General features: G+C 37.1%; 1 protein-coding gene across 1 annotated transcript; it reads left to right on the forward strand.

Moving 5' to 3' along the window:
• Window positions 1-827: 827 nt before the first annotated feature.
• Window positions 828-3,481, forward strand: LOC122304812. The gene is made up of 4 exons (XM_043117075.1): window positions 828-2,098; window positions 2,213-2,509; window positions 2,967-3,054; window positions 3,155-3,481. Exons 1-4 carry the CDS (start codon window positions 828-830, stop codon window positions 3,479-3,481), a joined length of 1,983 nt encoding a protein of 660 aa, XP_042973009.1.
• Window positions 3,482-24,018: the final 20,537 nt, after the last annotated feature.

Here is a 24,018-nt window from a genome sequence, read left to right on the forward strand (position 1 = left end):
TAGCCTTTCTTCTTAGCATCTTTATATGCATTCATGCACCATATACCAACAACTATCCCAGATATTACCATGTTTAACATGATGACATATTTTCCAGCACTTCAATACTCCTGGCATAGACACACCAAAAGTGAATACACAACCTTTGTCATTCCACAACGACAAACATGACAGCCCCGGTTAGTATAATCACCTCCATATTCTTTACCAATCTGTCATATAGCTAAATTGAACCTTAAAGGGAAACCGATTAACTAATATGCTGATTTCAACCATTTTAGACGGACAAAAGCTGGATGCACTTGCCCAATAGACTTCGATCACCTGCATATGCCGAGGGGGTTAACACTTTCCTCAACCTGGCACTAAACCATTCCAGAGGAAGTGATCGCATTCAATGTCCATGCCATTTATGCTTTAACACTCTCTTCTTGCCTATATTTGATGTGGAGACTCACTTGTTCATGAAAGGGATCAATCCAAATTATACCCAATGGATCTTTCATGGGGAGGAGGAAACACGAACTTTCAATGACGACAACGACGATGGTGTTGCTGATTATGCCGATGACTACATTGATGACATGGACCATATGTTAGCTGACATTCAGGCAGGCACATTTTTTGATGTTCCCCAAGATCATAGTAATCCATTGCCAACTGGTGGATCAATACTAGATCCCTTTCCAAGTTCATCTTTTGAGTAGCTACTAGAGGATGCCCGACGTCCACTTTTTGCTGGTTGTTCAAAATTCTTAAAACTGTCATTCATTGTGAAGTTGTTACACATTAAGACACTCGGTGGGTGGTCAATAAGGTCGTTTGATATGCTACTTAACTTGTTACGGACTGCCTTTCCTGATGCTGAATTGCCACATTCATATGAGGAATCAAAGTCATTGGAGTGGGGTTTGGATATAAATTATCACAAAATTCATGCATGTCCCAATGACTGCATTTTATTCTGGAAGGAAAATGCTAATCTTAATGAATGTCCTACCTGTAAGGCTTCAAGGTGGGTGCCTAATACACACAAGGCTAGTCTTATCCCTCAAAAAGTGTTAAGGCATTTTCCTTTGAAGCCAAGATTGCAACGTCTTTTCATGACTGCAAATATAGCCCGTGAAATGAGATGGCATAAAGAGCAACGGCCAATCGATGAGTCTAGTATGAGACATCCTGCAGACGCAGAGTCCTGGAAGAGATTTGATGAGGACCATAGTTGGTTCACACAGGATGCTCGCAATGTTAGGCTTGGCCTGGCAAGTGACGATTTCAATCCCTTCAATAATATGGCTAAACCGTATAGCATTTGGCCAGTAATCTTGGTATCGTATAACTTGCCACCTTGGTTGTGTATGAAGGACCAATTCTTCATGACATCCCTCATTATTCCTGGGCCAAAATATGCGGGTAATGACATTGATGTTTATTTGCAACCGTTAGTCGATGAACTGCTTGAATTTTGGGAACAAGGGGTACCTATGTATGATGCCTCCACAAAGGAAACCTTCATGTTGCACGCTGCTTTAATGTGGACAATCAATGACTTTCCAGCATATGGGATTCTTTCTGGGTGGTCAACAAAAGCAAGATTGGCTTGTCCATCTTGTAATGAGGGCACTGACTCCAATTGGTTAAAGTATGGTCGAAAACATTGTTATATGGGACATCATCATTTCTTGCCATCCGATCACATGTGGCAAAAGAGGAAAAATTTGTTCAATGGTAAAGAAGATCATCGCATTCAACCAAGTGTTTTAGAAGGATCAGATATTTTAGCTCAACTTCTGATGCTTGGGGATGTGCAATTTGGTAAATCTCATCGAAAGAGAAAACGCACTGTTGAAGAGTTGAACTGGACAAAATATAGCATTTTCTTCAAACTACCGTATTGGGTAACCCTGCGTCTTCGACATAATCTAGATGTCATGCATATTGAAAAGAATATTTTCAATAACATCTTGTGCACTTTAATGAACATAACTGGTAAAATTAAAGATAATATCAATTCTCGATGTGACTTGGAGATTTTGGGATTTAGAAAAGAATTACATTTGAAGTATGATGGTGAACGTGTTACAATGCCACAAGCATTGTATACATTACACAGTGACGAAAGGAAGAAATTTTGTGAATGGCTGGCCGATGTGAAATTTCCAGATGGATTTGCTTCGAATATCTCGCATTGTATTTCTGTATGAGATTGCAGAATCTCAGGATTGAAAAGCCATGACTGTCATGTCTTCATGCAAAGACTACTTCCTATTGCTGTGGGGGGGATTTTACGAACTGATATTGCATTGGCCTTGATTGAACTGTGCACTTTCTTCAAGGGGTTGTGTGCTCGAACCCTGGATGTTTACCAAATATCCCAGTTTGAAATTGATATTGCCACAATTCTATGCAAATTGGAGATGATATTTCCCCCATCTTTTTTCGATATCATGGTCCACCTAGCAGTCCACTTACCCCGTGAGGCCATACTTGGGGGTCCAGTACAATATAGGTGGATGTATCCATTTGAGAGATATCTTAGCAAGTTCAAGCGGTATGTTAAGAATAAAGCCCGACCAGAAGGCTCAATAGCCGAAGCCTACATTCACACTGAATGCTTGACATTTTGCTCATTGTATCTCCAAGATGTTGAGACAAAATTTATTCAAAATGACTGCAACATTGATGGTGAAGCCGAGAATATAGATGGATTCAAAATTTTCAACCAAGAAGTTCAGCCCATTGGTACAGCTACCAATAGGCAATTATCGGATAAACTCCTAACGGAAGCAACATGGCACGTCCTTAACAACTGCGCTGAGATTGGACCCTCCCTAGAGTAAGCATCCATTATCCCTCAAGTTTAAACAATATTTTTTATGGCTTTTTGGGACATCTCCATTTATGTTGTATGTCCTTAGCGTATCTCTTTGAAATTGCTGCATGATTTTGTGTTCTCCAAAATGCAGGGAGCATTACGAGAAATGTAGGGTGCACATCCCTAATTGTATCGATCAAACACATCGTACTGAATTTCCAAATTGGTTGAAGAAACGTGTAAGTTAGCTTGCTCCCTCCCTATTTAGATGAACCTGACCCTTTCTGACTAAGTTGAAAAATCTATAAGTGATGACTTTCCACCAAAATATTATTGTAGGTTCAAGACCAGCGTATCACCAACCCACTTGGGGTGACCGGTGATCTATATGCATTAGCCTGTGGTCCAGAACGGTGGGTTGCATCCTATACTGCTTGCGTTATAAATGGCAAAAGGTTTCATATGAAACAACGTGAACTTCGGCGCCGTACACAAAATTCAGGGGTAGTGGTAACTGGGGATGAAAATACTAATAATGTAGACTTCTACGGTGTTATTAATGAGATCATAGAGTTACACTACATGGGTTGGCGTCGGGTGTACTTGTTCATGTGTGATTGGTTTGACGTGATCCGAGACAAGGGGTACGAGTTGATAACCATATAACCAGTATCAACATGGATAGGACATGGTACAAGGATGAACCATTTGTGTTGGCATGCCGGGCTTCCCAGTATTTTTACATCAGAGATATAAGGGCCAAAGGGAGATGGTTTGTGGTGCAGCACTACACGAACAGGAATGTATATGACATTCCATCGGTGCCAAGAGTGTTAGAAGATATTGATGGCTCCTCGAGTGATGATGATGCATATCAAGAAACTGAGGAAACATATAATTATGCACCATTGCAGTGCGATGCATGTCCAGTGTCAACTCCACTGAATAGGAATGACATAGAACCTATATTGATTGATGCACGAGAAGTGACAAGTACGGCTGGTCAAAACGCGAGTTCGATAGACTTTATTGACGATGGCATGATTGATTCTGGTTCAAGAGATGCTTCTGGTGATGGAGAATATTCAGATGAGGAGGACCTTTCCACAGACGACGAGTCTCTATCAGCCTAGGCAACTGGCTATTACTCGTTGCTGAACTGCTTGCGTTATTTGAGTTTACCTTTTTTGTAATGTGTATATGTACAATATAAGGTATCAAGAAATACAGTTGTTGCTCCTTTCAATTAAGTTTGGATGATTTTGATACTTTTGAGTTTACCAATTGGGAAATAAGTTATGTTGCATTTCATATTAAATTTATTTTGTTCTAGCATTTACTTCCGAAAACCTATTACTATGATCGTAGCTGTAATGATGTACATAAATTGTGAAAAAATTTGGTCTCAAAAGTTGATGTATATCGCAATGTACAGTTTTGTCTTTAAATGAAAAATACATAAATCTGGATCCCCTCATGATGTAACATGCAAAAATCTATAACTTACAAATTAAAGAGCTACGTAGCATTGATTACAGTCCAACTTTGTCTTTTCCTTAATCTCTTAAACACTTAACAATTTTTACTTTCTGTTATATATTTTTCTCCGTTGTTTAACCTTTTAACTAGCTCCAACTCCAATCCCTCATGCTAAATTAATTATAAGGTTGAGATTACAACATATGTATATATATACATGATTGTAATAATGACAATGTGTTGTTATTGTTGTTCTATGACCAGTAAACAGAGACTAATTTAAATGTCAATCCCATGCTATATTATATTAAAAAAGGGTATTCGAGTGCTTTTTAATTTAAATGTCAATCCCATGCTATATTATATTGGTTGGAATTACTTCTAACTTAAATGAGGTTTTGTAAATAAATGCAGGTGACACGATGGAAGAAAGTTCTCGAGGAAGAGGGGCTGGACGACTTTCCCGAGGCCGTCGATTTGTACCATACTCATGTAGAGCACGCCGACCACGAGGAGTTCGTATTAGTTCATAGCACATTTCTTCAATTGAAGATAATGAGTCAGGCTCGGATGACTCAACTCAGCCTCTTAGTCATCCATGGGAGCCTCCATGTCCCATTCTGATGCCCCCACCTGAGCCGAATAGAGAACCCTCACTAGTTAGAGAATTCCCACCTACCGGGAACAATATTGTTACGGTTGTGACCCCACCAAACGGAGACAATACGGCTATGGTTGTCACCCCACCCAACGGAGACAATATCGGTACGGTTGTCAGTTATGTTCTATTTTTACTACAAAACCCTAGGGACATGTGTAAACAACAAAAGATGCTTTCTTAATACTGATTAAGTACTTTTTGTTATCTTGTAATACAGACGCAACTGCCCCCACAATGACTGCAACAAACCAGGAGCAGCCCAAACAGAAACGTGGGCCAGCTAAGTGTATTGCGTTCGAGATGTTGAGAAAGCAAGGAAAAGTGTTTTTGAAGATTAATGACGATGAAACCGCACCTTGCTGTACGAACTCATCCCTGTTCACTGCACAGCTCACGCAAATTATAAAACAATATTGCGACATGAGCTATGCGAGATAGACCGATGTGCCACAGGCACAAAAGGACGAGTTGGTCGACCATGTGAGGGTAAGATATGTGCCTTTCATATTGACTCATTGGAGTGGGAGTACAATAGAGAATTTTTGTTTTAACGTGACGTTCATCCATGTAGAGTGACTTGTTGGATTGGGATTGGGAGAATCATAGGTTGACCGTCTTCAAGTAGCTGCATAAGAGGTTCAATGCATTCCATCACCAATTACACAAAAAATATGAATCATACGGAAGCCACGAAGAAGCATTGGCTTCTGGTTGTTCAATGGTTGACTTGAACGTTTGGGAAACCTTGTGTCGGAGGTGGGGAAGCGACGAATTCAAGGTTACTCAAAATATTAAGCTAAAGGAATTTAACAAGGAAACGTCTCAATTTCCTTTTATTATGTGGTTTGGGTAAGCTGACATATGCTACTTAATTTTAGAAAATGTCAAGGCAAAATCGGGAAAATAGAAAGGCGTTAACCATCAACCACACAGCCGGCCGGAAATCCTTTGTTAGGATATTGGAGGAAAAGGTATGTAATTTCAATTGATTTCAGTGTAGTATGATGTCACAACCCATTCTCCATTAATCTTTATATCACAACCCTATTGCTACCATCCCACTGGTCTACGATTTCCCCTGTCTTTTCAATTTCCGTTGGTTATTTAACATACGCTGTTACATATGGTTAGAACGACCTCTCATATAGAATGAGAGAATTAGTTTGTGAGGATGAGGTATGGGAGTGGCAACGTGAATGGCAGACTTTTTGGGTTGAGGTTTTATTGCATAACACACAATTGCATGTGTGGCTATCAAAGTTACGAAATGTACAATGTCTAGTTAAAAATCTTTGCTTGTGTTTCATATTGATGTTCTTGATTGAACAACTACCTGACAAAATTACACACTTGTAGAGGGCTGCAAATGCGGATTTGGTGGAGTTCTATAAGGAGACACATTGGTCAAAGAAGATCGGTAAATTTGTCACCTCAGCAACTGAAGCAACCTATGTGAGTATGATCAATATATTAGGTTATATATTGCGATTCAAATGATGGTTTCCAGCTTGTTATTTGAACCTGTCTTTTTTATATGTCACTACACGACTTAAAAATAATCAATTAAAATTTCCACGTGCAGAAGGAGATGGTTGGGAAGCTGGATGGTCTCGAGCCTGAGCAACGCACCAATGAGGCAGCAGCAAGTGTATTTAGGGAGGTCCTTGGCTCTAGACCAGGATATGCAAGGGGGCTAGGTGAGATGGTCATCCTGGAGTCGATAAGACAACGGGACATCCAAAGAGAAAAAGAGTACCTTGCCTTGATTGAAAAACACAAGCAAGACGCAGACACTTACAAGAAAGATGTTGAGAATTACAGAAAAGATGCCGACAAGTACAAGACACAGCTTGATGTAATTCAGGATGAAGTAATGAAACCACGTGAGAGGCAAAATGAAACAGATAAGATCATGAGGGAATTTTTACTCAATTTCCGTGGGAACACGAAGTCTCTCTAGTCTCGTGGAGAGACTCCGTGAGCGTCGCCAATAAATAATGGGATGGTATTTTTTGAGTAGTTTGGGCACTTTTTGGTTGTTGGAGATGGTGGGTGACCAATAGTATAAACACAATATATATACATATATATATATATATATATATATATAAAGAGGAAGGTTGTCTATTTTTGTAAAGAGTCAGAGGCATTGGGCAGTTGAGGGGCTTTTTGGGCTTGCCTGTATGAATATTCATACAGTCACGCATTGCTGTTGGATAAGGATGCATGTGACTGGCGTTGGGAAAAAAAGAATTGGTTTGACCATACATCGCAATTATGTGACGAATTATGGGCATATGCAAAATCCTTCATGATTCTATGGAAGTTAAGTAAGCCTTTGATTCCTTCTCATACATTTTATTTTACACAAGTGAATTGTGGTGATAATTAAGGCCTTATAATATTTACACCAAGTGATGGACTTATAAGCAACCTTAATTGTTCTTGTTTATCCACAGTTAATGCTATTTTGTAGTTTCTAATGCTTAACTTCATTCTGACCAGCTTCATTAAGGCTACATGATAGATGGATAAGTAATGCAAGTGATCTATGCTTTTATGGGTTTATGGGTACACTGTGTTCTTATACATACTACCTTAGATGGATAAGTAATGAAAGTGTATATTGTTCAATGTATTTATAGTATTGTTGTGGTGCCTGATCTTATCATGTATTTCTTTTATAATAGGATAGATGATGCAATTGGTATGCAGCACTTCAATATTATCTTGCATCCATAAGTGTATTGGAGTGACCGGGGTCTCATATCTCTTCAGGTATGGTAATGTTTTATGGTTATTTGATTGCTAGTGTATCCTTCTTTTTTTGGTTCTTTGTTATTGGTTATGTCTTCCTCTTCCTTTAATACATCACCAAGAGGTAAAGCAATCTAAGGCTTCTAGCACGACTGCTGAAACTCATGGAACACATAATGACTGTGTATGGAGAAACAGTGTATTATGCAATACAAATCTCTTAAAGTAGCCTTAGATTGTGGTATGTGAAAGTTTAATAGCAGACAATTTATTATAGATTTGGGAGATTTTATTTGGGTGGAAGCAAAACCTGGAATATAGATTTGTGTAAAGAATTATTGTACTGAAGAATACTTCGTCCCAATCTGAAATAGAATAATTTCTATTGTTATAACACTTTTAGGGGACAATCAATTAATGTCGAACACAATACCAATAATGGAGCCTCCATGGAAATTACCAATGGCATTTTTTCATAATCAATGCAGTCTTGCCTTAGAGTTTAGGTGATGCCCTCTGGATCTAGTGTGGCTTTAGAGTTGATTTTAGGTTTACTTATAGAGTTGCAAATAAATTCATTCGAGAGAAAATGTTTTTTGTTGATGAAATTCTGGAGAATTTTAATAGTTGATCTTTCGAGACATTCATTGTGAAGTGACAGCTATAAGAATCAGTAAATGTAGACCCAAACATGCGTTTAAGGTTATGGTTACATTGTGTGTCTAACAATATGGAGAGAATCTGTTAATGTAACAGAAAAGAGAGACAAAAAGAAAAGAGAAATAGCTTTTTATTGGGGTAGTAGTTCTCTATTGGGTGAACTTATGCACCAACTATTGACTACTTAACACTCGCTTGAAATTTTTTTGTTCCCAGGTGATTTTTTCCATCCTTTGCCGGGGAAACTTATTAGACCAAAGTAGGTAATACGGTCTCTTCCCTTTTCTAATTCAGATTTTCCGTCTTGGTCTTGGTTTACCATTCAAATTGAACCATACTATCACTCTTTAACAATTGTTTTTTTCTTCTTCTTGAGGATTCAATGGTACAACACATTTGTGGTGTTTTCCTAGCTTTTCTAATTCAAGGTATGGTTTTGCACAACATGTGTCATACGTATTGAATCTTCCAACCAGTATTGCATATTTTTCTCTGTGATGGCATAAACTTGGATCTTCAAGTTGAGGTGTTTTATGCTATATTAAATCGTGGTTTAGGACCAGGTGGTATTGTCGGAAATTTGGCTTGCTTGTCCACAAGCAAAGCCTCCAACAACACTTTTATCATATGAAATGGGGTAAACCTGAAGTGGGTTTCATCTAGAAGAGAAGCTGGTCCTTGAAAGGATTCAATGAGTTGTCATGAGTAACTTTGAACTTGACACACCTAACTATTCTCCGGATCGTTACCAAATGCCTTGGTCATTTTCCCCCTGTTTTTAATGCAAATCATTTGGCATATTAGTACTCCCGAGAACAAATGGCCAAATACTCCTTCAAGAAATACCATATCTACAAATGATTTTGAAGATGTACCAGGAACTAAACTTTAGAGCCATGAACATTACACATTAAAAAAGGGTTGGATCTGTTTTTTCTTGAGTTGGGAATTCATTGAATATAGCAAATCTGTTCATTAGGTGAATAGGAAAGGAGATGGTGGAACATATTTTCCTTGGAATCCACGTTAGATCTGGGCAAAAGGAAGTTACATATGTCCAAACTAATGCTATTCCGTGATTAGTTATAGCCAATGTGAAACTAAATGAAAAGCTTTTATTAACTCAACCATAAATAAATGGAGGCTGATTTTGCATTTAACTCTGCATAGTAACTAATTCAACTTGTATAGGCCACTTATTTATTTAAATATTGGACAGATTGGTAGGTAACAAACCATGAATTTCTATATTTTTAGCCTCTGGGTATGGGTTTAACTAGGAATTCTAGAGTTACTGGTTTGATTCTCCATTTGGAGGTTTCATATCTCAATGTAACCAACTATGGACTAAAAACAAGCAGAAACAAGTGAAAAAAAATTTGTTCATATCTCAATGTTGTCTAATCCTTTTTTACAGACAGCAATATTGTCCTAAAGTATTACTGTCTTGCCAATTGTTTCTGATTATGTTTGCACATAAGAGTGAGACTTTTTCTGATTATTTGTTTTTATATTCTTAGAGTGGGCATGTGGTCTATCAACCACTTGTGTAGATACAGTATATTGTGTATATACTACATATAGTTTTGGTGCAATTCTCTGGGTTTATATTCTTGGAGTTGGCATGTGCTCTATCAAATATTGAGAAACTCGTTGTGTTCAACTGAATGAGAAATAAACAGACAAATTAAAAGTGAATACATGGCATGATAAAATTTTGTTAATATGGCTAAAATCATGATCAGACAGGTCTGGAAGCTGGCCTAGAAGATAAAATAGTTTGGGAGAGAGTTTGAGGGGCTTGGAGGTGGAATACAAAACAATTTGGGAGAAGAATACCAGATTCAGGATCTGGTATTGAAGACATAGACCAACAATGAGTTATGGAAGGTGAGGGAGTTTTGTTTTATTGAGAGGTAAGCAAAGCAGTTGGTCTTGAAGTATACGGAAAATGAGGAACAAGAGCACTGACAGGTAAAAATGGATGACTATAGAAATAATTGATGTACTTGGAAAAAAGTGTTTAGGAGAATTTTCAAGTAAAAATTATCATAAAGGTTAATGAAAGTAGATCTTAGCAGAAAAGATATTCTTCTCAAGTACACTCATAGCATCATCAAAATGTGTTATCTTATGATTTGGTGTGTTTTCTACTTCATATTTATTAATTGTAAATATGAAGGCACTGGCAATCATAAGATTCCGATTCAAACATTATCAAGGTTGTATATGCACTATAATTGTGGTTTGCAATGTAACTTTGGGTGCATAAGGAAATGGGTACATCTAGTATCTCTCACTGTTAGATATTGAAAGTGAAGGGTAGAACAAAACTTTCATAATGTAGTGTTTTGTAAACTGGGGGTTGTTTTTATGATGCTTGGGTGAAATGTTGGATTTGATTATACTTTAGGATGTGATATAAGTGTAGGCAGTGGCTTCGATGATACTTCAGTAGTTTTTTGTCAGTGACATTACTTCTAAGCCCATACTTCCATTTCAGAATTTGGTTTATTGTTGGTTGTAAGTAGGAAAAACCAAACAATAGCTAATGATACTTGTAGAAGTTCTACACTGAGCAGTTGAGCAGTTAAAAACACGTGTTTGAGCTATTTAAGCTGTAACTACCTAATGCTCTTGGATACTGATTTTTTTATTTTGACTGGTGAGTGATGGGATTGGATGTCTAAAATTTGGCAAAAGATACTTTCATAAAAGAATAATGTGTGGCCAACTATAGGAGACCATATTGCTGTAATGCTCAAGTTATGATGAAAAATTTAAAGATAACTTGATCAAGTGTTCTACAAGATTGGTTGATGAAGTTGATCAAGATAGGCATGTCAATTTAAGAACTTTTAAATTTTTTTTATCTATTTTCTGACATAGCAGGGATCTATTCAGAAAAGGGGAACAAATAAAAAATAAAAACTGTGAGGAATAAAAGTAAAGAATGAGAAAAGAAATTAGCAATACATGGTTACGTTTGCATGACAAATTTCTTGGAGTGATTTTTACTCTCACCAGTACATGAATTGTAGTTATATTTCTAAACTTGCCTATATATTGTATTCTTTTCTTTTTTAGGTGTTCTATTTTTACCATTACTGCTGCTACCTTAGACCATGCAAACCACTATAACCAACATATTCCAAGATAGCATGGGATTTTCAAGAGAATTGCTGGTTTTGTACTGATGTTGATAAACCACGGGAAGTCTACCTTCCAAATTTTGAATTTCATCTGAACCATGAAGCAATCACAGCACAGGTTCATTTCTGGTGATATATTAGTTACAAATTCAGCAACTACCCTAGCCAAACTGACAGAAAAGCCTACTTCAAAACATATATATATCCACACTAAACATATAAATACTACAAAATTTATTTGGTCAATTAAACTTGTGTGACTGCAAGGAAAGGGTCAATAAAACCTAACTCCAAGTTGTATAATACCGTATAGAGATTTTACAAAATAAAAATGAAAATAAATAAATAAAAAATAAATTAACGAACTACAATATATAATAAGATATTAATATTTTTACTTTAGGATAGCTAGTCCCATTCTGATCACCATTTCCTTTAAAGTTTTGGATATAGCTAAAAAGGCAAATATAAATAAGTTCCCAAGATTTTCCAAATGGGTGTATCTGTCGGCCTAATTATGGGGTGACTCTATTGTATATGCACTGACATCTCTCCCTCTCTCTCTCTCTCTCTCTCTCTCTCTCTCTCTCTCTCTCCCCCCCCCCTCTCCCCAAATCAAGTGGTTTGTATTCAGTTAAATTTTTCTGTGAAATTTAAATGTTAGGAGCAGTAATTGTTATTGGTTACACGCTTCAAAATTGCTTTCTAGCCATCATAAACTCCCATGTTGTATACTGCTGGGTATTGCATGGTGTATGTCCTGCTTTTGATATGGCCATATTCTAATTAAATGTAATGATTTGGAGATGTTTGGAAGTTGTAATGCATGTTTTTTTGGATCTCAACTGTTGAATATGATCACATCTATTGTTGAATGTATTGGGCATTCCATCTCAGTGACTGCTGTAATCTTGGTCACTGGGTTTGATGATTGTCCTGCTCTAGATGTATGCTAAGGATGCAGAAATAGTGGATAATGAAGTAGAGAGTGTGCATGATTCTCCAGTGCATATTCAGGATATGCTAGTTTTTCAGCAACTGCTACAGCAAGTATTTGTTGAGTTCTTGATAATAAAAAATACCATATTACTAGAATAGTTTTTAGAAGTATCTATCTTTGTCAATTTTTGGGACTTCTTTTAGTTTCATTATAACTGAATTCTCTCTAAGTACTAAATGGACTTTCTCAAGAAAGAGTTAGACATTATGGTCTCTTTTAGGCGATGCAGAGAACAACAAAAATTGTTCCATCATGAATGCTGCCTATGAGAGACTGCATGACTCGAGAACCATCATATGTTTAGTACATTGAGGGGCAAGTGCATTTGTAGTGGGATTCTGGCTTGTTTTCTACTAGCATAAAATAATAGATATAGCTTAAATAATTTTCTGATATTACTTAAATCTCACTAACATCTCCTTGTACATGCCAGAAAATGTGAAGTTCCAAGAAGCCATTGCTCTAGCTGATGATCTGAGTGAAACAATAAGATTCTGTGGAGGGAACTGTGAAGAGCAGTCAACAGGTACACATCAGTCCTGATCATTCACATGAAGAAACACTATTTTAGAAAGATATGTTAAGTAACTAAAGATTAATGGAGTCTTATTAGCATGCTGGATTCTGCCATACTCGCTTTTACACATTGAAGACACTAGAATTCCATATAAGTGCAGACTGTTGCATTAAATGACTGATAAAAATAGGTGGGTTAGCTTTAAATATCAGGGTTTACGTCGTATGTATACATGTTATGGGTTAGATACTCCAATCTACCGAGAGAATGTGCATATATCCCACATTTCTTATGGTCCACTCGCTGTTTTTCCTTCATCCAGCCCAATAGGATCCTTTAACATCTTAAGAGTAGAACCAAGCTGTAAAATCATTAGGGATGGTATTTACATCTCACTAAAATTTTCTAATTTTGATGTCAAGCACAATGTTGGCCCATGTGACTAAGATGGAAAATAAATTACATATCCCCGTCAAATGTGGTTTCAAATAATTGGCAGAATGTGTGGTCTGCCAATTATTTAATTTGATTGATTTTATAATAAAAAAAGTACTTGAATGGAAGGTATATGAATCACTTTGTTTTAGAACTTCAGTCGTTGCCAATAAAGAATGATGTTCTCTCTCACTGGCTAGGTGTGAATATAGTTGAAAACATATTCTGCTTCAGTGTCGATAATCCTAAAAGAAATGACAATAGCATTAATTTTCATTTCTGAAAAGTGGGCAAAAACGGTATTGATATTTAGCAACTTCCAACGACATTGCGTGCATCACATGTATCTTCTTGTGTATCTTGCATATCTTCTTTAGTTACATTTTTTGTATCATTCTATTTACAGCGAGGGTCAGGATAAATATGTGTTTGTGCATACCACAAATCGCTACTACTAAGTATTTGCAATCACCTAACTAGTCATTTTATTTATCACTGCTAGGTTGGAGTTGGAGAGAAAGACGTTATAAAGAATGCAACGGATCAAGTTCCCCCACATGATGCATTTGAGAAGTTGTTATATCCTGCCTACAATGCCCAGGTGCACTTGGTGTAAATAACATTTTTAAATATAAAAGAGCAAGACTGGTTGCACTATATATTTAGTAGTTAGAAAAGTTGCAGGATCTTGGTTCCATTTGGTCCACCCCATTGTATAGCCCATAACTATATTAATGTGAATTTCTAAAAAGGATTAGATGAATGAATGTGTTTGATGTTATGTCACAAGATTTGAATCCAAGATATTTATTAGTGCATATAAGGGAAGTTCTTGGATTTTTTATTATGTTTACTAATTTATAAGTACTTAATATTGGGTTTCGGCTAGGTGTGGTCGTTTCATATAGGTGAAAAAACATTGAAAATTCAAAAATTGGGTTTAAGGTATTAAAACAAAAATAATTTATTATTTGGACATATAAATAACTAACAATTAATAATATTATTTGGACATATTAATTTATTATTTTAAGTTAGTCACTAAATTGATCATTTAAATAAGTTAGTTGACTGTCTAAAGATAAAACTTTCAGATACCCACATCATAAGCCGAAGCGGAGGGAAAAAAATTGTAAAACAAGCTTTTTGCAGCGATTTTTGATCGCTGGAAATACAGAGCCATACACTCCTAAGCGTTGCAAAATAATTTTCAAAATTGTTGCAATTAATCATTTGCAGCATTTTTTTAACGTTGCAAACCCTCAACGATTACAGAGCGTTGCAACTACAATTCAAAGCAACGAAAATAAAGATGTTGCGTTTGGTTTAACTTGATTGCAGCACTTTTTAATTATTTGCAGCGATTTAATTATGTTGTAAGTGAACTAAAGCAACGAAAAAAAATTGTTGCTTTCACATACCCTTTTGCAGCGTTTTTCTTGTTTATTGCAGCAATAAAGAGACGCTGTAAGAAGTAACAAAAGCAACGCTAGAATGATATGTTGCTTTTGACCTATACAAATTGCACCGCTTATAAATCAATTGCAGCAATTTTAAGTATTGCAAAAAGTTGTAAAAGCAACGAACCAAATGTAGCGCTGCTGTTGTTGGCTGGCTATTGCAGCAAAATTTAATGATATAGAAAGGATAAATCTCGCTGCAATTGATCTATTGCAGCGCCGAAGCACTCAGATGGAGTGGCCTTTTGCAGCGTGATATTATTGACTTTGCAGCGGTTTAGGAACGCTGCAAAAGATAGTTTTTGCAGCGTTTTTTCAATTACGTTGCTATTGATCAAAAAAGAAAAGTTTATACTGTCGAAGCTGCAAGGAGGTTAATAACGCTGCAATTGATTAATTGTAACATTTTTGGATAGTATTTGCAAGGATTTTAGGCACTACAAAAGGCCTAATTTCTTGTAGTGTATATATTATACTATATAGTACTTATTTATATTATATTTACTAATGCTATACTATATATTAGATTATAATTTGTATTAGTGATTCTTAATCTAAAATATCTTAATGTTATTATATAATTATATTATATATTATAGTACTTATTTATTTCTTATTTACTAATATTATACTATATATTAGATTATAATTTGTATTATATTAGTTCTTAATCTAATAAATTTTAATTGTTATTGTATAATTATATTATACTATATAGTACTTATTTATATTATATTTACTAATACTATACTATATATTAGATTATAATTTGTATTAAGGATTCTTAATCTAAAAAATCTTAATGTTATTATATAATTATATTATATATTATAGTACTTATTTATTTCTTATTTACTAATATTATACTATATATTATATTATAATTTGTATTATATTAGTTCTTAATCTAATAAATTTTAATTGTTATTATATAATTATATTATACTATATAGTACTTATTTATATTATATTTACTAATACTAAACTATATATTAGATTATAATTTGTATTAGGGATTCTTAATCTAATAAATTTTAATTGTTATTATACAATTATATTATACTATATAGTACTTATTTATATTATATTTACTAATACTATACTATATATTAGATTATAATTTTTATTAGGGATTTTTAATCTAAAAAATCTTAATGTTATTATATAATTTCAAATATAATAAATATTTTGCATATATTGCACAACAAATAATCACACTACATAAATACTATAATATATATAAATTCTTTAATCACACATATTACACAATAAACAATCCTTCACACATATTACACAAATAATCCACAAGAAACTATATATCAAAAATTTCACAACAAACAATCCTTCAACAAAATTGACAACAAAATTTAACAATAGAGTTTAGTATAATATACCTTGTGCTCACAATATCCTCCTCTTGCAAATCACAAGTTTTCAACAATCCACAACAAACAATCCTTCAAAAAATTCACAAAACTAGGTAGTTAAATACATATAAAACAAATTGACAAATATAATATAAATTGTAAATACATTTACAGTTGAAAATTTTACCTTACTTTCTCCTTTGGGAGGAAAAAAATATACACAAAAAAAATAAACACAAAATCTCTCCCTAACTCAATCTATCTCACTCTCACTCTAACTCTATCTCACTCTAACACTCTCTCTATCCTCTCTCACTCTAAGCCTCCTCTTCTTCCTCTTTCTCTCTCTAAAACTCTGTCTCCCTCTCTCAATTCACTCACGGGATGAAGCAGAATGGTTCTGCTTTCCCGTGCGTGAAAGTTTTATTTTATGCTTCTAATACAATAAACGTTCGGACGTTCATTAATGAACGTCCGATCGTTTCACTCTCTTGCTAACGTAACTAATTTTACGTTCGAATGCTAAGTTATCCCGCCCAAATTCTGAACAATACGTAAGACCATATTTACAATCTCGCCCACGGCGTCAATTTAACATTCGAACGTTTTAGGGTTTCACCTTAAAGCGGGAAAAATCCCGCCCATTTTTCTAATACGTTCGAACGTATAACATGTATGTTCAAATGTATTAGGACAAAAATATATATATTATTATATATAATAATATATAATCTCATGTAAACTCAATTTTCATTGATTAAATGAAAAAATAATTTTCATTAATTGTATATTATATATCATTTATATATATAGTTGATATATATTATATAATATATATATTCATAATATAGTAGTATATTATACTACTATAGTCTATATATAGGATATATACACAAAAAATAGTCTTCTCTCTAGGTTAGCTTCCGAGCGAAAATAGAGGTGAAGTTACCCAGTTTTCAGCCCTTCCTTAGTCGGTTCTTCGGAACTTTGTTAAACAAGTACAGTCATTAATGGGGGTGAGAATCCCAGAACTGAAGGTTTAGAGGAGCTATGGAGGAAACTAAAACTTACGGAGGAGGAGGAGGTGATGTTGGAAGTGGATGAGGGTGGGAATGAAGGTATACATAGGAAAGGAAAGAAGAGTCTGATTGGAAGGGTCTGTACCGACCGAGTGGTTAGTAAGGAATCGATTGGTAACACGATGGCGAAGATATGGAAGATAAGCAAAAAGGCTTCCTTCCAGGAAGTCGGTAAGAACACATTTGTCATTACCTTTGGGACACATGCAGACTTATATAGGATTTTGGATGGCAAACCATGGTTCTTTGATAATTCCATGTTTCTGCTTAGGCTATACGAGGGAACCATGAAACCCGGGAACATAGTGTTTGAACATGAAGTTTTCTGGATACAAATACACAATTTACCTCTGGGATGTATGTCGGAGGAGTGGGGCAACCAAATAGGGAGTTCAGTGGGAAAAGTAATGGAAGTTGATGTGGAGGAAGATGGCACCGGATGGGGGAATTTCTTACGGGTTAAAGTGGAGGTTCGACTCAGAAAACCGATAGCAAGGGGTCGTTTTATAAATTTAGAAGGTACAAAACACTGGGTTCATTTCAAATACGAAATGTTACCAAAAATATGTTACCAATGTGGGTGGATACTCCATGGAGAACAGGGCTGTAATGTGAATAGGGGAGAATATCGAGAAGATGAGAACGATGGTATACCACAATTCGGACCGTGGCTTAGGGCTGAAGGAGGTCTCAGGCGTAGGATGAGCCAGCAGCGTTTTTCAAGTGGTGAGGGGACGAAAGATAGAAGGAGTAATGGCGAATGGGGGAGGGAGGGAACATCGGAGGGCAGCGCAACAAGAGAGTGGCCGGCAGAGGCTCGGGGAAAAGGCCCGGCGATTCCTCTATCAGAACAGGTACAGGAAACAATCGGAGTAACTAGATGCGACAGGATAGATCCTAGCGGTCAGAGTTTGGTGCCTGCAGATCGTGAGAATCATACAGATGTGATGGACGCAGATTTTCACCCGGTTCGGGGGGGACAAGATCAGTCAAAGTCGAGGAGGGAAGAAATTAGGCGGGAAGATGAGAAGGAAACTGAAGACCAGACTGGGCCAGAAATAGAGAATGGGCCTCACGAAACGCTAGGCCTAACATCGAACCAGAAAGGGCCCAGCTTGCGGGAGTCAGTCATTCCGGATGAAAATGAATTGGAGGAAAGGTCGAACTCTAGGCTCAAGCTGTTAATACTGAGAGAAGCACGTAGATGGAAAGGAAGGCCAGAGAGCAGCAAAGGCCAGTAGCTACTTCCATTTCTACAAGATCTCAAGGTGTCAAACGAGGCATAGAGGTAAGTCTCTCAAGCACTATCTCTCAAAAGAAAGCAAAGAAATATGGTGTGGTGGACCTGTTGATTTTGAATAATGATTGTTCGGAGAAGGTGGTGGCTGCGAGTCAGCCCCACCAGAAGCAATGAAAATCATAAGCTGGAACTGTCGGGGGCTTGGGAACCCCCCGAACAGTTCAAATCCTTCGGTTACTAGTGAAGGAGAAGTTACCCGACGTGGTTTTTATTATGGAAACTAAACTAAACTATGTGAGATCATATAGGATTGCAAAGTCTTTGAATTTCGAAGGATGTTGTGTCAGTGAGGCCGTTGGTAGAAGTGGAGGTCTCATCCTGATGTGGAAACAAAAAGAATTACTCGAGTTAGTTAATTTCTCAAGATATCATTTTAATGTGATGGTTAAAGATGGTTTCAGTAGTTTTAGTTGGCTGTTGACATGTTTTTATGGACATCCGAATGCTTCCTTAAGAAAATATACTTGGAGCCTTCTGTCTTCTTTCAAACCTGGTGAGGAGGGGTGGGCGGTGATTGGTGACTTCAATGAGATTTTATACAACAATGAGAAGGTAGGGGGAAATTACAAAAGTGAACATCTCATGAGAAGTTTCAGAAAGGTTCTAGAGGAGGGAGATCTGTTTGATCTAGGGTGGAAAAGAAACAAGTTTACGTGGTGCAATCATCATGAAGATGAGTCTTTCACCAAAGAAAGATTAGATCGAGCCCTTGCTAATTCGAGGTGGAAAGCTTTTTACTCAAAGGTTTCAGTGGAAACACTCCCAGCTATCTGTTCTGACCACAGCCCAATACTATTTGACTGTAGTATTGAGAGGTGTTCAGAAGCCAGATACTTCTTTTCTTTTAAGTAGGAAGCCAATTGGAGTAAGGAGGAGGGGTGTAGTGAGATTGTTGGGGCAGCTTGGCATGGCAGTAGTGGAGGAGAGACTGGTTTGATCAGGATCATGGAAAAGCTGGACAGTACAAGAAGGGGGCTTCAGAGCTGGAGCAGAAATATGGTTAGAGATAGAAACAGAGCTCTTAAGGAAAAAACTCAGCTTTTGGGTGAACTGCAAAGCCGAGCAGATTCTAGTACTATGAATGAACAAAAAAGTATACAGAAAGAGCTGGATTTTTTGTTGGAGCAAGAAGACACAAGATGGAGGCAGAGGGCAAAGAGGCACTGGTTAATGGGGGGACAGAAATACAAAATTCTATCATGCTTGTGTCAATCAGAGAAGAAAGAAGAATAACATCACAAAAATAAGAAATGGGGAAGGGACAGAGTTGAGGAAAAGGGAAGATATAGCTGCAGGTTTTAAGGATCTCTACAAAGCAATCTATAAGTCAACAGCCCCTAGTTTAGCTTGCATTGAGCAATGTATTCAGGGAATTGAACCGAGAGTGACAGGTGATATGAAACAAGGGTTGGAAAGGGATTTTACAGAAAGGGAAGTGGAGGTAGCCCTAAAACAGATGTCTCCTTTCAAGTCTCCAGGTCCAGATGGGTTTAGCGCAGGGTTTTTTCAAGACCATTGGGAGATAGTGGGTCCTGAGATTTCAAGAGCTGTCCTAGATTACTTCAGATCAGGTCACTTACCAAGGGATTTAAACCACACACATCTGGTTCTAATCCCGAAGTCTAGCTCACCTGTCTCAGTTCATGATTTTAGGCCAATTTCTCTTTGCAATGTGGTTTACAAGCTTATCTCCAAGGTCTTAGCTAATAGAATGAAAGGTATGCTAGATAAGGTGATTTCGGGGAACCAAAGTGCATTCATTCCTAGAAGGCTGATTACAGATAATATTATGGTGGCTTATGAGGTTCTTCACTCAATGCAGACAAAACAGAAGGGTAGAGAAGGCTCTATGGCAATAAAGCTTGATATGTCAAAAGCTTATGATAGGGTGGAGTGGGATTTTCTGGAGGCTATGTTACTAAAGCTGGGTTTTGGACAGAGATGGACAGATTTACTGATGAATTGTGTAAAATCCGTCTCATATTCAATAATCATAAATGGAACTCCGGGAGAGTCTTTTGTACCATCAAGAGGGCTAAGAGAAGGTGATCCCTTATCACCTTATCTATTCTTGTTTTGTGTGGAAGGACTAAGTGCCTTGTTTCATCATGCTGAAAGTAGAGGTCAGATAAGGGGGGTGGCAGTAGCAAGGGGTGGTTCCAGGATTAATCATCTTCTATTTGCAGATGATTGTGTGATATTCTGCAGGGCAAGGATAGTAGAATGGTATGTAATCTATGATATGCTGGTCCAGTACGAAAAGGCTTCAGGTCAGACTCTAAACAAGGAAAAAACTAGTGTATTTTTCAGCTCCAACACAAGAGGGGAAACAAGGGACTTTATTTTACAACAAGTTAATGGTTTGAGGTGTAACAATTATAGTAAGTACTTAGGCCTACCTACAGTGGTTGGAAGATCAAGATACAACTCTTTTAGAGGGCTGAAGGATAGGATATGGAAGAAAATAACTGGCTGGAAGACAAGTTTTCTATCAACAGCAGGGAAGGAAGTCTTGATTAAAAGTGTTCTTCAGGCAATACCAGCATATGCCATGAGTGTTTTTAAACTACCAGTTTTTTTGCTCAGGGAAATTGAAGCTTTATTAGCCAAGTTCTGGTGGAATAACAAACGAGAAGGGAGAGGCATACACTGGAAAACATGGAAGTTCTTGGGGACTTTTAAAAATTAGGGGGGCTTAGGTTTCAGGGAACTAAACTGTTTTAATAAAGCCCTTCTAGCAAAACAGCTATGGAGATTTTTGAAGGAACCGAATTTGTTAGTCTCTCAGATTTTCAAGCAAAAGTATTTCCAGCAAAGTGACCTAATGGAAGCTAAGCTAAGAGGCTCACCCTCTTATGTGTGGAGAAGTTTATGGGGCAGCTTGGGGTTGGTAAAGGCAGGGATGGTTTGGAGGGTGGGGAATGGAAAGAGCATTTACATCTGGAAAGATAAGTGGATTCCGTGCCCACTAACTTATCAGGTTCAGACCCCTATGAACATGTTTGATGTAGAAACCAAAGTAGAAGTGCTGATTGATGAAGGTACAAAATCTTGGAAAGAAGAGATTGTGGCTGCTGTTTTTAGAGAAGAGGAAGCACGGGTGATCATGTCAATTCCTTTGAGCAATAGAGGAGCAAGCGATAGAAGAATATGGAGTGCCTCAACTAGAGGGGTTTTTTCAGTCAAAAGTGCATATGCACTGGAGTGTACTCTTCAGAAAAGGAACGAGGGTGGTACATCTTTCAATGGGGTTCCCAATAGACTGTGGAAAAGAATTTGGGATCTTAAGGTACCAGGCAAAGTAAAGATGATGGTATGGAAGTGTGCTAATAAGATTCTACCAACTAGAGATAACCTCTTCAGGAAAAATATTTTGAAGGACAATACCTGTCCTGTCTGCTTGAGTGAAACCGAAACTGTGGTGCATGTGTGCTGGGGGTGTTTTGCTGCAGCAGATGTGTGGGGTGGACTTTCTGTGTTCAGGAAATGGAGAAGAGACTTCTATGATTTTCAGGCCCTGTGGGAGGAGATGGGAACGAAACTAAAACAGGAGGAATTGGAGCTGGCTGCTACTGTCATGCATAGTATCTGGTTGAGGAGAAATGAAATGGTTTTCAATGGTAATTTTCAGTCTCCGAATGCAGTCATAGCTAAGGCACAAGCTGATTACGCTGTGTATAGGGAGGTGCAGGAAGGTGTTCCAGGGGCAGCAGCTAGAATTCTTAGTAGTGACTCCAGGCAGGTTTGGAATCCCCCTGTATGGCCTTGGTACAAGGCAAATTTTGATGCAAGTTTTGATAAAGATAGGGGAAGAATGGGGATAGGGGTGGTTGTAAGGGATTCGGAGGGGGCTTTGATTGGGAGTCTGATTGCACCAAGGAGGAATGTCACCTCGGCTTTCTAAGCAGAGTGTCATGCTCTACACAGAGCAATGGTCTTCTACACTGAACTGGGTTTGATGCATGTTTGTTTTGAAGGGGATGCAAAAGCTGTAGTTGATGCTGTAAATTCAGAAACAGAAGACAACTCTTGGGATGGCTAGCTTGTTGAAGACATTCGACAGCTTAAGGCAGCCTATCCTGTCTGGAAACTGGGTTTTGTCCGAAGATCTGCAAATGCTAGTGCTCATACAGCAGCTAAGTTAGCAGTATTTTTTTCTTGTGAAAGTGTATGGCTGGAGAATGGTCCAAGTGAGGTTAGAAGATCCATTATGGATGAGTTAGTGTGTAACGAACTAATTCAATCTTAGTAATGAATTTGTCTTTCCTTTCAAAAAAAAAACATATATATATATATAGGATATATACTACATATACTATAGTACATATAGTAGTATATGTACTATATATATTCCATACTATACTACTAGATACTACTATAGTAAATTTAGTATATATATATAGTAGTATATAGTTATTATACTACATTAAATATTATATATATATATATTATATTATACGTTATTATATATAAATACTATTATACAAACAAATATGATATATATATTAATAGTATAATATATACTATATTATATAATATATAATACATACTATAGTAGTCTTATATAATATACTACTATAGTCTATATATATATATATATATATTTTTTTTTTGAGGGAAAACGTCAAGTTTTCATTCATAACAATAAGTGTCGAATACAAAAGGGGATAACATCTACCATAGTAATGCTATCACTGATGCTTAATGCATCTTGACACAAAGCGTGAGCCACTGAATTACAAGTCCTCTTTACATGCCTCGCAGTCCACACGGTAAAGGAGTCCAAGGTTACTCTTGTAGCTTTGATTAGCACACCTGCATAAAAGTCTGCTGCTTCTTTGGAATTCAGATAGTTGACTACCTGCAGGGAGTCACCCTCCATGATCACATCCCGCCAACCCATAGACTTGAGGAAGAGAGCTGCTTGGTGAGCAACATAAGCCTCAGCTAGGAAGGGGTCGGGATAGAGAGAATGGTTCATTCTCATTGTGGCCAGAACCTTTCCCTCCCAGTTCCTGACAACCGCCCCCACACCAACCTTACAACCTGCTTTATCTAAGCCTGCGTCCCAGTTAATTTTCAGCTTCCCCTGTGGTGGAGCCTCCCACGCCAGGAGAACACTAGATGGGGAGGAGCACTGTCTAGCAGGTTGGTGTGCTTGATTAAGGTCTGTCATGAGAAGCTTGACACTTTGATTGACTAAGCTTGGGTGGGAGAGAGTATTGCTAAAGACAACTTCATTCCTTCTTTTCCAAATCTTCCAAGCCGTGAGCCCAAACTCCACCAACTCTTCCTCATCAAAGGTTTTAAGGCACGCTTCTAGCAGAAACTTGAAT

The sequence above is a fragment of the Carya illinoinensis genome, chromosome 3 (assembly GCF_018687715.1).
Source record: "Carya illinoinensis cultivar Pawnee chromosome 3, C.illinoinensisPawnee_v1, whole genome shotgun sequence".
NCBI classification, from domain to species: domain Eukaryota; kingdom Viridiplantae; phylum Streptophyta; class Magnoliopsida; order Fagales; family Juglandaceae; genus Carya; species Carya illinoinensis.

Coding starts and splice junctions, on each gene's coding strand:
- LOC122304812 (XM_043117075.1), top strand. CDS start 828: ATGCTACTTAACTTGTTACGGACTGCCTTTCCTGATGCTGAATTGCCA. Junction 2,099..2,212: donor GTTACAATGCCACAAGCATT/GTATACATTACA, acceptor ATGAGATTGCAG/AATCTCAGGATTGAAAAGCC. Junction 3,055..3,154: donor CAAATTGGTTGAAGAAACGT/GTAAGTTAGCTT, acceptor ATATTATTGTAG/GTTCAAGACCAGCGTATCAC.